At 33.4% G+C, this 14,737-nt stretch overlaps 1 protein-coding gene across 5 annotated transcripts in view; it reads left to right on the forward strand.

Moving 5' to 3' along the window:
• The window catches only part of LOC135078843 (rap1 GTPase-activating protein 1), a 394,789-nt gene that overhangs the window by 295,825 nt on the left and 84,227 nt on the right, over positions 1-14,737 (forward strand). Inside the window, exon 1 of one of the 5 annotated variants that reach the window (XM_063973404.1) lies at positions 3,487-3,714. The exons of the other annotated variants lie outside the window; for them this stretch is intronic. Coding sequence (XP_063829474.1) covers positions 3,592-3,714 — 123 coding nt within the window. The 5' untranslated portion in view covers positions 3,487-3,591. Of the gene's footprint in view, positions 1-3,486; positions 3,715-14,737 lie in introns of those variants that run through there. 5 annotated transcript variants of the gene reach the window in all.

Below are 14,737 nucleotides of genomic sequence, written 5' to 3' on the forward strand. Positions count from 1 at the left end.
AAGACCTAGACTAATAAATGTACATTCGTTTTGTACAATATCTGGTTTTTCTTACGTTGTAAAATAACTGAAAAGAAGTGAAAATGACATATTTTTTCTACTTAAATCCATTCTTACTCCTTTAAAATGAAATAAATAAATAAATATCCTTAAACATTTTACGCTACGCTTCTAGTCCCAAACTAAGCAAAGTAAAAAAAACAACGGATATTTAAACATATTTTTTTTGTATGAAATGTATGAAACTCGTGTCTCTTTTCTCTTCTACCAAGAGATAATTTTATTTACCTTTTCAAATTCAAATTATTTGTTTGCAATAAATTGCCTTTTATTAGGAATTATTTATACTAGTTCCTTACTTATTAAATTAGCGTTTTGTAAGAAGAATTTTACGAAAATTTATTATTTCCATACTAACATTTTTTGTGAATTTTTAAGGAACCACAAATTCAAATTTTATTAAATTTTGTGGGTAGATTAAAACAACATTGTCATAACCCTAACCCAAACTTGTCATCTAATAATAAATTATGGCAACTATTTCCTCATAGTTTGAAAATGTAAGGCAAAAATGTTTATGTTTTACAAAACTTTGAATAGCAGATATCTCGAAAACGATACAAGATATACAAAAACTTGACTTACAAATTAAATTAATTTTAATTCTCTAGAAGTATTCATCGCTAGGATGCTTGGTTTTTTATTTAGATAGTTTTTGACATATAAGCGAAAAACCCACAAATGGGACCTTCAAAGGCTGCGGTGGAGAACTTTTGATAATGTTCATCCCCTAACTAGCTAATCCAAACAAAGTTACAATGTTAAAAATTATGTTCCAAGCATTTCCCTCTGTACATTTTCATTGCCTGGCCATTTTTCATGTTAAAAGAATACGAATGTATTATTTCAGAAGCTAAATTTATAAGATTTGATGTTCTCTAGTTCAAGCTTGAACTATTTTTTTTAGGATTGTTTGTTAAAGCTGTACAATGTAAATTGTTAGTTAATTGTAAAATTGGTAATAATAATTGTTGTCCTTCATTTGACACTTTCTTTGGGATATTTAGGTGGCATTTAAAAGAATGCGAATTAATATATTTGAAGCCTTTTAATATCCCGTGGCTTAGTTATAGTTAGATGCCGTGGCATAAATAAATATCTGCGGCTTGACTTATTATAATTCGCCATTACTAGGTAAATAGTTAGAAATCTAGCTTTGTTTTTAAATATACCTACTTAAATATTAGTAGACAGTTTACATACTAGGTATTAGGTATCCTCAGGACATTGTGATATCCTACTTCCTACTAATATTATAAATGCGAAAGTTTGGATGATGTCATGATGTCTGAATGTTTGTTACTCTTTCATGCAAAAACTACTGAACGGATTTTGTTCAAAATTTACAGTATTATTGTTTATAACCCAGATTAACATATAGGCTATAATTTATGACGATATGTGACCAACTAAATTTCAATAAATAAATAAGACGTGGGTAAAAAGCGCCATCTATCGTCACTGGTTAAAATCTACAGCGCTGGACAAAAAATTTGACGTTCGTAAATTATTCATGCGGGGGAAGCTATCTATCTAAATCTATCATCATCATTAGTAAGGTACTTGATACAAATAAGGCCTACGTTCTAATAAGGCCTATACATCAGAAAACACAGATAAATAAATCCTACCGGGATAATACTTCAAGGACACGTACTCATATGCCCTACAACCCGGTAGAGTGCAAGAGTGTCCCGATCCACGATCCCAGCACCAATTGGCACGCGTTCTTCAAAGGTGGTGGGTGATTTCGTGCTCTCTTATAAAAATCTGGCGATTTCATCTTAAATTTTCGGTAAAATAACGCTGTTTTAGATTAATCTTTTCTTAGTAATCGTTTCTAAATATTTCTTACTAGCTAATAATTACCTTAATTTGTACCAATGGCTATAGATGCATTATTTGTAAATTTTTAAAGACAACAAGAGCGAGATATCTAATAAGGCCTAGGCCTTATTTCAGCATGGTAGGCCATATTGGATACTTATGTCAACACCTGATTACGGACAAATTCATTAAACTAAATGAGTCAAAGAGTAACTAAATATTTATTTAATAAGAATGTTACTAACAGCACAGAAAATAAAAAGAAAACAGAGTAAAAAAAAAATACTAAATCTGTAACAAAAAGAAACAAAATACAAAACCTATAAAAAATAAGAAAAAAAAAGCCGTATGTATAATTCTAAAGGATAGGAGAATTACAGCTGGTATTATCATGCCTGTCTCGAAGACAATGTAGCAGATATGTTACCATAAAGGACTGCTTTTGGTGGTATCATAAAGATTGTGTAAGAGTTCGTAAAGATGATTCAGTAGCCTTTTTATGTCCTGGTTCTAACAAAACTTGAGATCTCATTTTGTTTACAAAAAATCAAGACTAAATGATGTTCCTAAACTGATTTATTTAAAAGGTCTAGGCCTTATTCGAACACGGTGTTTTAATAAGCCCTATACAAAAAAATAATATTGTTTGTTTTTGATATTTTTTTTGATAATTTAAGTAAAGAATCATTAGTTTGTTACTATGAATATTTAATTTTATCTATAATTTATGTAGTATTCTTAATAAGTGGAATTTAAGTTTATCTAGAGATATACAGTATATTTCTGTTTACTTGGTATGTAAAATTTTGATAACGCAAACAAATCGACGTGTTTGATATTATAAGACCGCATTTTGTTTAATACAACCTCAATTTTAAGGTCTACAGGCATTTGAGTCATATAGGCCTTATTCCGTGTAGGTGATTTAATAAAGCCAAAATCAGTGGTTTCGTAATTTGCTTATTTTGAATAGATTTAGTTAAAAATTGTGTTATTTTTTGTAATATTGCTAAAATTAAAGGATGGAAGAAGTTAATTAACCTTGTTTTTGTTGACTGGCGTTAATATTTATTGAAATATAAGCATTTAAAGTTAGGTAGGCCTTATTTGTATCAAGTACCTTAATTAAACGAGGTCCACTAGCGGCCGCGTGGACCTCGTTTAATTACTAATGATGAGTTGTTGATAATTTGTTTCTTCCCGATTTATATTTATTAGCATGTTGATTTAGAATACAATAAACCTATCTGAAAAGTACATTTTGTTTTATTATTAAACTCAACTCATTGCAAGTGGCTTACACATTCCTTTAAGTCATTTATTAAAACATTTTTGTAGATGACTATACATAAACACGTCAGATTTCAAAAAGGTGCGAGTTGATGACATAAAAAACAGAAGGTGCCAACTAGCATCTTTAGAGGTGCGAGATGACGAATAACTCCTTTCCATTCGCAAGGATTAAGCGATTTGCCGAATTAGCGTTTACACCGTCTGCGTTGCAGCCGTCGTATGTAAATGATCCTTTATCAAAATATTTTCCTGGTGCGTTATCAGTAGCGTAAATACAACACACAGAAGCTCACACCAACATTTTCCTGTGCTAATTCATACGGGACGGACGTTCCATTTGTGTTCTAAATTTGAAAGTGTTCGGAATTTAAATTTTGAATTTCGAGTGTGGAAATGTAAAGTGAAGTGAAAATGATTAAAACGTACCCCACGCCCGCGCCCCGCAGGCTGTCTTTGAACTCTATAGTTGAGAAGCATTTTTTTAAAAGGAGAAGTTCTAAGGATTCGCCGTTGGTGTCGCCAATATCCGATGATGTGAGTTCGTTACTTTTTATTTTAGAAATATTATTATTCAACACAAAACTAGTGGTAGAGTCAGTCGGAAGTGTGTAAATACTATTAGTAAATTAAAACACAAATGTCTAAACATGGTGCCGTTAAATACTATATCCAACTATTGACTGAGGTCAGTTCTCACTAAAGGCAAAAGTGAAAGGGCATTTGCAGGGTGTAAAGTTTACACTGTAAACGAAATTTTGTGTCGGCCTTCTTCAAGTTAAAAAATGTTTTTGTTTAAACATTTTTTTAAATAAAATAAATGCTTGTGAAACTTCAATACATCCACAACTTCTATTTAACACGCATGCCTATTGAGTTTTTATGTATACGGGTGAGATTTGACCATAAAATGCACGCACTAAAATAGCCAGTATAACGAGTTGTGTAGCTAGTTAAATTCTTATTGCAATAAAATGTTACGTATAGGTAACATTGGTTCCAATATCGATAAACCAACAAACGTGTTTTACTCTATCTCGTTAAACTGACATGTTTGCCCTTGAAATTGATCCAATCTTATCTACTTGATTACAGCACAGACGCTACTCGGAAATATGCTAAAATATTTTTTGCATGCAAAAAGCGAGTTTAAAAATGGAACATTCGTTCCCTCTTGAAAATAACGAGTGACGAGTACTTACAGGGATCACGCTGGATTCGTTTTCGTTGCGTATCTAGTAAAATGTCACACACGATTCTTTTTGCGTTGGATATTTTTGTAGGCCTACTCAATCTTTCGTTTTTCTTTTTTTATATTTTTATTTTATCTTTTTTTTTTAATTAAGTAATATTTTTACACTTTTTGATGGTAATCTGATAGTAATTTTTTTTATAAGTTAGTACCTGATACTGTCGCAAATTCGGCAAACCGACCACCTGGCGTGAACGCGCGTACGCATCGTTGCGTTGCCTTGACGTGATAGGGGTGGGTTGTGAAAAATATACTAATATCTAAGATCTACTCGTTTTTGTGTAAAACATTAGATAGATATTTATTTGCTAATTACCATGTTATTTTAAATTGCTTGAAATGTTTAACGGGTGTTTATTTATCACTGTTTAGATAATTTGACCTTTATTAAATTAACTATTTCTAAATATATTTTAATGTGATGTTTAAAAGGCCGGAGATATAGTTCATTTTGTTTTAAGTAAGTAATAGTAAAGATTTTTTTCCCAAAAGATTTTGTCAATGAAACTAAACTTGACTCCTAAACTTTCGTGGTCGGTAAATTGTTTACTGCTTTTCTTTTACTACGGTTAAAGGATCAAACGAAATATAGCAACCCTAACTACCGGATATACTCTCAACGAACCGGTTTCTTTTCCGACGCGTGCGCAGCTTATAATTATATGCAAATACATTTTTAAACCGTCTTAGGGTCACCATACACGGGCTTCACGCCACAGCCACAGAACGCCGCTACCGGCATATTTACAGCCCGATCAAGCTAACTGCGCACCTCGCTTTAACGCGATTCTCCCTTCCTTCGTTGGGTTGGCCTGTTAATCAGTATGGACATGTATGGAAGTGCGTACATTACACCGATTTGGTATCGTCCGATTCTTCATACAAATTAGAATCAGGCTCAACTATCGGCCAACTTAAAGTCGGTGGTCTGCGCCTAGGTTTACCCACACTTCCCCGCGTTCGCTCCGTTCCGTAGCAGTGTCGATGTGACGTCACGGCTGTCAGGTGCGCAGTTAACTCGACCGGCTTGTACATACATTTTCGTGTGGCGGCCACCAGCATCAATCAGCGGCATTTTGTGGCTGTGCCTGTGGCGTGAAGACCGTGTGCGGTGACCTTTAAAGGCAACCAGGTACTTCACGTATGCAATTTCATGATAATGCAAGCATACGAGTAATTGAGTGTTCGAAAATAAATATTCATGTTAAACTTGCTTTACGTAATTGCTTTATTCCACAGTAGATATATGAGCTAAAGCAGTACGGAAACTTAGCCCTTTCGGCGAGTTAAATACCTACACTTCAACTGAGTGTTAGGGTTGGCACTCTTAATCTTTATAAAATTAATAAGGTTCTGACTTACTTATTTGTTAAAACGTTTATTTAGGTTTTTTAATTATCAAATAATTGGGTTCTATAATGATTGAATACATAATCGAATAAATTGATTAAGTACTATTAGAGGCCGGTAGAAGATATTCTATTCTCATAAATAAAATACCGGATACTTACTTTCACATAGCTATTGACTCATTTTAAATACAGTTCATCACTTAGTACAAAAGCGCGCGGAGCAAATTAGTTTATCAAATAGAACACATTAATTGTTAAAAAGCGTAATTACGTAATTTAAAAAGAACTATTACAAAATCAGATGTAAGCACTTTATTTAAAAAGTAATATTTATTCATTTTTACAATTCAGAGTTATTACGAAGTTTAAAAAATTAAAGTTCTGGTTTTGAAGATGCCGAGTTAAAGTAGCCGTATACTACGCAATACACTCGTGGCATGTTTTTTAAAAATACAGCGGACAGTGCATGCAATAAAATTATTATTAAAAACACAACGCGCGCGACACTCGCGACGGATGGACTGCGAGGTTCGCTTAGAGCTCGTGTAAAGCGTGCGTCTGTGTGCGTGAGTATGATTTCGAGCGTTTGTATGAAGCTTCCGTACTGTTTGATTTATCTACTGTGTTTATTCCGAGTGAAATTATTGTAATAAACATCCTTTATGAATAACGTTCTCTCGAAGGAAAGTTTTTGAACTAATTATCAGAAAATTATTTTAATTTAAAATAAACGCCAAAGAGCATAAAATAATGAATTTGCATTTTTTATTACTCGAGAACGAATATGTATAATATTAAGTTAATAGATTGCACATTTGTAATTTTTATGTAATAAACTTAAACGTGTATCCGTTTGTTCAATGTTGGAGACAGGTAATTAAAATTAATTATTATGATCAATAAATACATATGGGTAAAATACTATCGACAGGAAAATTTGTACTTAACCTAAAATCGTACAGACATGACTACGGGTTTTCTGTGTTATATTTGTCGCAGCATTGTAATTATTTTAACTTAGTATTTTAATTGTTATGTATCTCCATGGTTCTAACCTTAACCCAATTAGTAACAGCAGACATCTACGTTAAAATAATTAGTTAAATGGTGGTTATTTTCGACTGATAAATGGTTTTCACGTTTACTTTTGTTAATCAACACAAACATAGTTTAAAACATTAGTATTCAAAAACAGAAAGTGCGTTTGTGTTTTAGTATTCGTGTTATGCCTAAAGTTTTTATATTAAACGAAAAAAAATGAAATCGATTAATATAAAAATGAATCGCAAAATTTGTTGGTAAGCGCATAACTCAACAACGCCTGGACCAATTTTACCAACTCTTTTTTTTTTAAATGTTCGTTGAAGTAAGTCCAAGGATGGTTTTTACGGCGAGAAAAATTGGAATAATTTCCGGGAAAACCCTAAAAACAGCACTTATTTCAAGCGGGCGAAGCCGCTGGCGGAAAGCTAGTAATTAATACTTGAGTAAAGTAGCATCTTAAACAGTTGTAATAGAGATGATTATGCAACAAAAATGTGTATACTATGTGCTGTCAACTGTACAATTTCGGCTGTCTTTAAAGCGATCAATACGTAATGTATGACTCATAGTTCGTCGGCAAATGTCGCCTCAGGGGGTTACTCCGAAAAGCGTTGTCCAAATTCGAATGTTGCCATCCCTCTCACGCAAAGCCAGATGCCAACATGAGCGACTGTGACAGATAGACCCTAATCTAAGTTAACAGCGTGTCGGAATAGCCCTGCAGGTTAATGGTGACAAGGTCGTACAGCCTTCAAAGTAACGATAAAGGCTTTCTAGTTCTATTCTACGCGATAAAAACCAGTCGGATGGGTAAAAACAGGAAATGTCACTTCTGTAACGTCTTTTTAACGTCAATGAGAAATTAGAGCATCAGTTATTTACATAATATGATAGCACTTTATGAGGACTCGTTTTCAATAGATATTTCTACACTTAAACATGGTAGTTAACCTAATTGACATGAAAGAAAAAACTCAGTAATTGAAAATACCTTAATTTGGTAGTTAGCTTAATTAATATAGCAAACAAGAATATGAATAAAACTCAATTTGTTACTAAGCATGCAAACAATAATTCTTAAATGTTACTGGTTTTAAATCATATGAATGATATTTCATTCTCTACATCGAGGAAGGAAATCATACATTAGTTTGTTGTTAATAATTGCTAATTAAGAACATTTAAATCAATATGAAATGTGTAAAACGTCTGCATGCTTAGTTCCGTGTTGAAAAAACATTATTAGCGTAACTTAACAGTATCAAAATTAATAAATTAAGTGCAAAATGACGGTTGTTTAAGTAAAAAGATAAAGCGACTCAAATAACATATGGTTTGACGTGTGTTGCCATGACAACGGTTGCGCCTACGCAGGTGTTAACGACAGCTGTCATTCGCCACTTAAAGAAAGGGACAGTTATCTGTCAATTTAGTTAAATGTATAATATTGTGTGAGGAGTATTTTAATCGACACTGCGTGTAATTTTTATGCATATTTATTAACTAAATGAAAGCTTGTGGATGTGTCTGATTTTAGGACGATGACGTCACGTAAACGCTGTCTGTGCCATCGTTGTATTATAGTTGTTTGATGCTATTTTGCAAAATAAAGTGTTACTTACCCCTTCTTAAACTCCTGCATTACCTACTCTTATTAATAGAGATGAGTAAATATCGTATAATCACAAATAATCAATTATTAAACGTCGACTTTTTAACGATTTTGCTCGTATTATAGACAATGCATGGCTCTTCTCGATATCATAACGATTTCTGCTGAATCCGAACAGTTATGTCTAGATTTCTCCTATTGTATGCAATTGTATGATCATTCCCATGCAAAGTTGTTAAACGTTAATTGACGAGGTTTTGTTTAATTTATGTGAGAGAGTGCCAAATGACTGATCATCTGTGCAATCGCAATGTGGTTAAAGCTAAGAATTAGGTTAATTATTATAGTATTGTTAACTGCGATGCAGATAATTCGCGCTGTTGCCAAGTAGTGGTAAGCCAGTGCCAAATTTTGGCTTATATCATTATTGACACATAATAAATAGCATCAATCCATGTATTTAGGTATATTTGGACGTCCTTAATCAACGAAAATTAAAGTAGTTTTCAAATAAATGAATGGATGCTTGCTTAGGTCCTTATTGCTATACAAAATCATGAAATAGGTAACGATAGTTTGTATTCATCTTCCAGTAATTTCCTTTCATATATTTTCTTGTACTGAATTGGTATATAAAGCATTGGTATAATAAGCTGCATATTGAGAGACTCGATTTTCTTGGAGAGTGCAGCTGGGTTGTAGAAATAGGGTTGCCAATCGCAATTTATCACATCACATCACATTACAAATAATATTATGTTCTATCAACCCTTACCTATGTGACGTGTGTGTAAAATAATTTGAATTTGAATTCTGAGTATCCAGGCTAATAGACAGTGTTGTTCTTATGTAGAAATATTTTTTCCCTGGAACTAACTAAACCTTCACTGGGGAGTTGTCGTGGTCAAGTAGATTTTAGCTACACAGTTCAAGTTAGAGACGACTCTAACTTCTATTTAGCTAGGATGTACTGCTACATGGGGCAGCGCTTTTTAAAATTCTAGTTTTGCAGAAAAAAATAGAATATATTTATGAATTTTGCTTTTCATGACGGAGTTTCATCTTAAAATCTGTGTTAATTTATATGTACAGACTTCGGCACATCAAGCTGATTTATTTGTTATAGGTTCAATTTGGCAACAAAAATATAAATATAGTTAGTAAGGCTATTTGTACTACTGATTTCGAAATAATGCTAATGTCTTATTGAACAACCCTATATTGGAACATATCGGAATCTAATACAAAGATGTCTGTCTTTATGTTCACTCTGTTATGAACTATGGATCTTCGCAATCCTTATATGGGTTCGTCTGCTATCAAATGTCTTGTACTGCGAATACCTACTGAGTTTTCTCAGCGTAATATTCTCTCAATAGCTCCAATCTATCCAAAATACAGATATAAAACATAAGATTACTTTGGCGAAAGAAAATAAAAATAGAGACGAGTATTTGTGAAGAGAAGTGAGAAATGTATTCCGTGTAAAAATATCTTTCCATCTAAGTACCTCAGAGACTTGAATATCTACGAGTATTTTGTTTTGCTATTTCTGAATACAAAATATTATTTATTCTCGTGAAAGCTAAGATGTGAGAATTTTTATTGCCTCTTCCTATCAATTTATAGATCAAAGGAAAATATGACTGATTTATTGAATGACGGTTAGATATTTATTAAGTCACAGAATTTTCTTTTATTATAAAACAGAAACTCGACTCGCTAGTTCTTCATTTGCAATATTATGCCTAACGACAGGCTTCGAAAGCTAAAAAAAGCTTTATATCAATACGTTAAAGTTAAAAATTGCATACACGTTTGGCAACTGTTTGAACTAACAACATTTTTATTCAGTCCGCATTACTCTCTATTTGCGTTGCACCCGTGTCTGCTCGTTACTTTTCCATTCGAGTGTACGCCAAAATCTTATTTGTTTCAACACAGCGCGGCTTTTCCTAATCAGGGTTTTCAGTCTCCAATTTTAATACAAAAAAGTTACTTGTTCGTTTGTTGTTTCAAATAACTTGGTGTAGTGAAGATTCTTTCGGTATATTATTTGTGCTTGGGATTTTTGAGACGTTGAATCCCTTGGTTAGGAATCTCTGACGAAACGTCATCGTATTGAATAACGACTCAGATAACGTTTTCAACGTAGTACCTACCTACTTTTACCATAACAATACATCTACAGATAGGGTATCCTTCAAATGTGACACCCCCGACACAGAATAGAACAGAAGTTCTACCTGACACACTTTGCGTTATCATTAAGAACCTTTTAAATTGCATATAACCCCTTATGCTTCTGCTTCTTATCTAAAGAGGTCTGGGGTAGATACGGCATCTGTTTTGTTTTGTCACTCAACTGTAACACAGACATGGGAATGTATACCTACTATTGTATTTGTCAGATACCTATCTGTACAAAGTTTTCGTTGTAAATCTTCTTTTGTTTGTTTAATTAGACTTGTTTCGTAACGCGAACTTAATTAACTGTTCACTGAGTTTCCATTGCGTTGTAATTTTAGATATATGCGACACTTAAATCTTTAATCACTTTTCTCGGTATTACTCTGTGATTATAGGTTAACGTCAATTGAAAGAGAAAACGTTTTCCACAGATTAATCACGAATCAGGTCGATGATCCATCTGTCAGTGACATTTCATGGACACCGATCAACTTTTAATTGCAGTTTGTATCGTGTGATTACACGATCTGTTACTGAAACGTTTTCATGTCATTGAACTAAATGGTTCACGTACCGCGCGTGTGTGGTTACTTTATAATGGCGTCGTTGTACCGGTTAACTGTACGAGTAGTTACTTAATTATTGATATGCGATGAAGAGCACTTAGATGTTTTGTTTTCTGGCCAGTGATTTATGAAAACATGCGAGAGATAATAGCGTTTGCTCGTAACTGCTTGATTTACGGCAACCTACAATATTATGATTTCTATGAAATAGCGACTGTCAGCTGTTAATATTCTGTTCTTAACTTTCTCTATGAAATGGGATGAATATAATTTATTTGAATACGCACATTTGCGCTGAAAGAGGCAGTGTCTGTGAATATTTTTTACTGCCAGAGCACCAATAATATTAGTGCACTTATTTTTTATGGCAGCTGAAAGTTCAGCAGTGTAACTTTATGAGCTGTGCCTGTAACTAAGTACTTTGATTGAATTGAATTTAAATCAGTACTTTTAGGTTAGATTTTGTTTACGTTTTGGTTTTATTATATCGCGAATCTGTGGTCGATCGATGACTCAAGCAATGACTCACGAGGGTTCCCTACCAGTTTTTATAATATTACCTTGCTGATAATTGATGACTGCGGTCGCAACCGGTTTAAGATTCAGACAAGTTACCACATTGTTCTGCGGTCGGGTTATTAAATGTCTTTCAAATTACTATACGTCACTATACGTCATAGCAGACTACAGTGTGCTTACCATGAGATTACATTAACGTACTCATTAGCGACTGTGTCCAAAAATATGTACAGAGCTTTCAAAAACTAAGGTTAGGTGGCACCATCTTACTTTAACAAACGCCAAGTCGTCAAACTTCATATAAAAGTACTGGTTATGGTTATAGTTACGGTTAAAGTTGCTTTAGCAACTTAGGCTTAAATCCCCATAGATTTATTTACAGCTACAGAAAAAGTGAACAACTTTAGTAAAATTGGAGTAGTATTAACAGCACCCTTAGTGCTCTTTTCTGGAAACTATCTAATCTAGCTTCTGGAAAGAGTCTGCTAGTATCAAAGTAAGTACACAATTAATAAATTATTCACAAGCAATAACAGTTTGTGCTCAGTCCAATAGCAAATTTTCAGGTAGCCGCAATATCTGAGACTGAGTCATAGGTGCCTTTTGTATCATTGCCAAGAGGTCTAGTCCGAGATGTTAACCCTCATCGAGACCTTAACTGAGAGGCATTAAGACTAAATTGCAATAGCAAAATTATTCAAGCCGTGAATAAAAATTGTTACGCAAAATGAGAAGGCACAGTAGGCTGATAGTGTTTATTAATTTAATGCCAGCGTGATCATACTGAAAGTTCTCAAAACACATAATACAAATACATAGAGCTATGCGTTTTAATATGTATTATTATTAAATGTGTAGTCGAAATCATGACTTCCAATGACTTGGCCCAATTTTGCCACGGGGCCACGTCACTGGATTGAATTTTTGCTGGTGGCTAGCAAGCTAAAAGTGGTCCAAGTCACTGGAAGACTAAATCACATCAGGCATATTTTTGAACAGCACCTATGACAGTGTTAAGTTTGATGTGCCGTCGTCCGTTCAACTAGGACTGTACCAGGAAGATACCCTGTATATTTGCTGCGTGCTGTTATTCGCATATACTCACATCCTCTGATGATTACCGGAATTAGCAAAAGACGCTTCCTATGTAATTTGTGTCATTAGAGATTTCCTTACGTTGTATGCGTATTGCGGGCGTAAAATGAATATGAAACTACTACTTATACTTTTAATGTATACTTTTTAGTTTAATTTTGCCCGTATAATTAGGAGTAAACCCACCATTAATATCTTCACTGTGTTAAGTATGCAATCATCACGCAAACAGAATAATCGGCGATGGAGTAACTGCAAACGCCGTGTGCAAATAGAATAAGCAATGAAATACTCTTCCATTGTTCGCCTCTTATTCTTTCGGTTAAATATTCGGTTTTAAATTCAATACGGTTTTCCATTTTATTTGCAGATCGAAATATGAGACATTGTATGTTAAACTTTGCCTTGTTTATGGTTTGTGTCCCCTCTTTAGTACTGACATATTTTAATCTTTTAAAAGCATTCAATTTATACTCTATCTATACTAATAATGAGAGAGATTTGCAGTTTTGTATGTTATTGAACAGGCCCCGATACTACTGGACCGATTTGAAAAATTATTTCACCATTAGAATAAATTTTTTTCTGGGGGCGTAGTGTGAGTTAACATCAAATGTCGTCACTAGTGGGTGCGTAAAAAATGAAAATAAATGTATGACGGATTGTACAGCGCCCCTAGCGGGAACTTTCAAGAACTAAAGTTTTCAAACATTTTTTTAACGCGCTCACTAGTGAGGACATTTGATGTAAACTCACACTAAGGCTGCTGATGAACATAGGCATGACTTAATTTTCTGTGAATCACCTATCTGCCCCGTGCGAAGCCGGGGCGAGCCTCTAGTGTTATAATAAAAATACATAAATATTTTTAAGTTCATAATTCTTTTTATAGGTTACAATCTTCCTGCTAACTAATTAACAGTAACATACATTGTTTCTCTCGCGGTTTTGCTTCATTGGGCATTTAGTTTTTTCTTGTATTACAATTAAACGCCACTTTAACTTCCATATTTCTTTTGTTTATTAAATTACGGTTTTATTTATAAACCTTGGCTTTCAATTTCAGTTAGGAATACGACCTCAATAGAAAGGATGATGTACGTTTTCTAACACAATCGAAATGACAATCCATGCCACACGAAAAATATCTGCCTGAAAATACGAATAAATTTAATGATTGAGTAGCTTTTTAAATAATGACATTATGACTTTTCACGTGATAAGATATAGTTGTCCAACACTGAAGTATCCCATCTATGACATTGACAGGAGGGCGCTACTATCAATACTGAATTATTGTTCTGATTTGACCTGATGATTCAGAATCACTTACTATATCCCTTCTTCTTAATTTTCTAGGATCGTCAAAAAACCATGGCCTGATTATGAATCATACTCTTTGCTTTTCTGTGAAAACCTATGATCAGTATCTCAACTAGGTAATCTTTGTTTTGTTTTTGCAAACTTCATCACCATCTGGGTTACGTACAGTTTTATTTTATTTTATTTTATTCAGAACAACAAACAATTACATAATATAGCTTATACCAGTATTAATGAATATTATTAATATTACTAATTATGTAACCAATAACATTGTTCGCAAAGTAATTTTCAAAAAAGGAAAACAAAAACCAAAGCAGTGACAATCTACTAACTAGTGCTACGTATTAATATAACAAATACAAGACAATAGTGCCGAAACTGTTATGATACACAAAAGTAAAATAATTATAAATTAATTAAATTTTCACTTAATAAATTAAGAGTGCAAGAAGTTCTAAACAGATTTTGATGTAACTTTACAGTGTTATTACTTATACATCAGAATACCATATGGGCTACAATTCACAACGATTCGTGACACACTCAACCTCACGCGGGAAAAGCCGTGGGCAAAGTCCAATATTACATAATTTATGAATATAAA

This window comes from Ostrinia nubilalis, chromosome 15, assembly GCF_963855985.1.
Source record: "Ostrinia nubilalis chromosome 15, ilOstNubi1.1, whole genome shotgun sequence".
In the NCBI taxonomy this organism is placed as follows: Eukaryota; Metazoa; Arthropoda; class Insecta; order Lepidoptera; family Crambidae; genus Ostrinia; species Ostrinia nubilalis.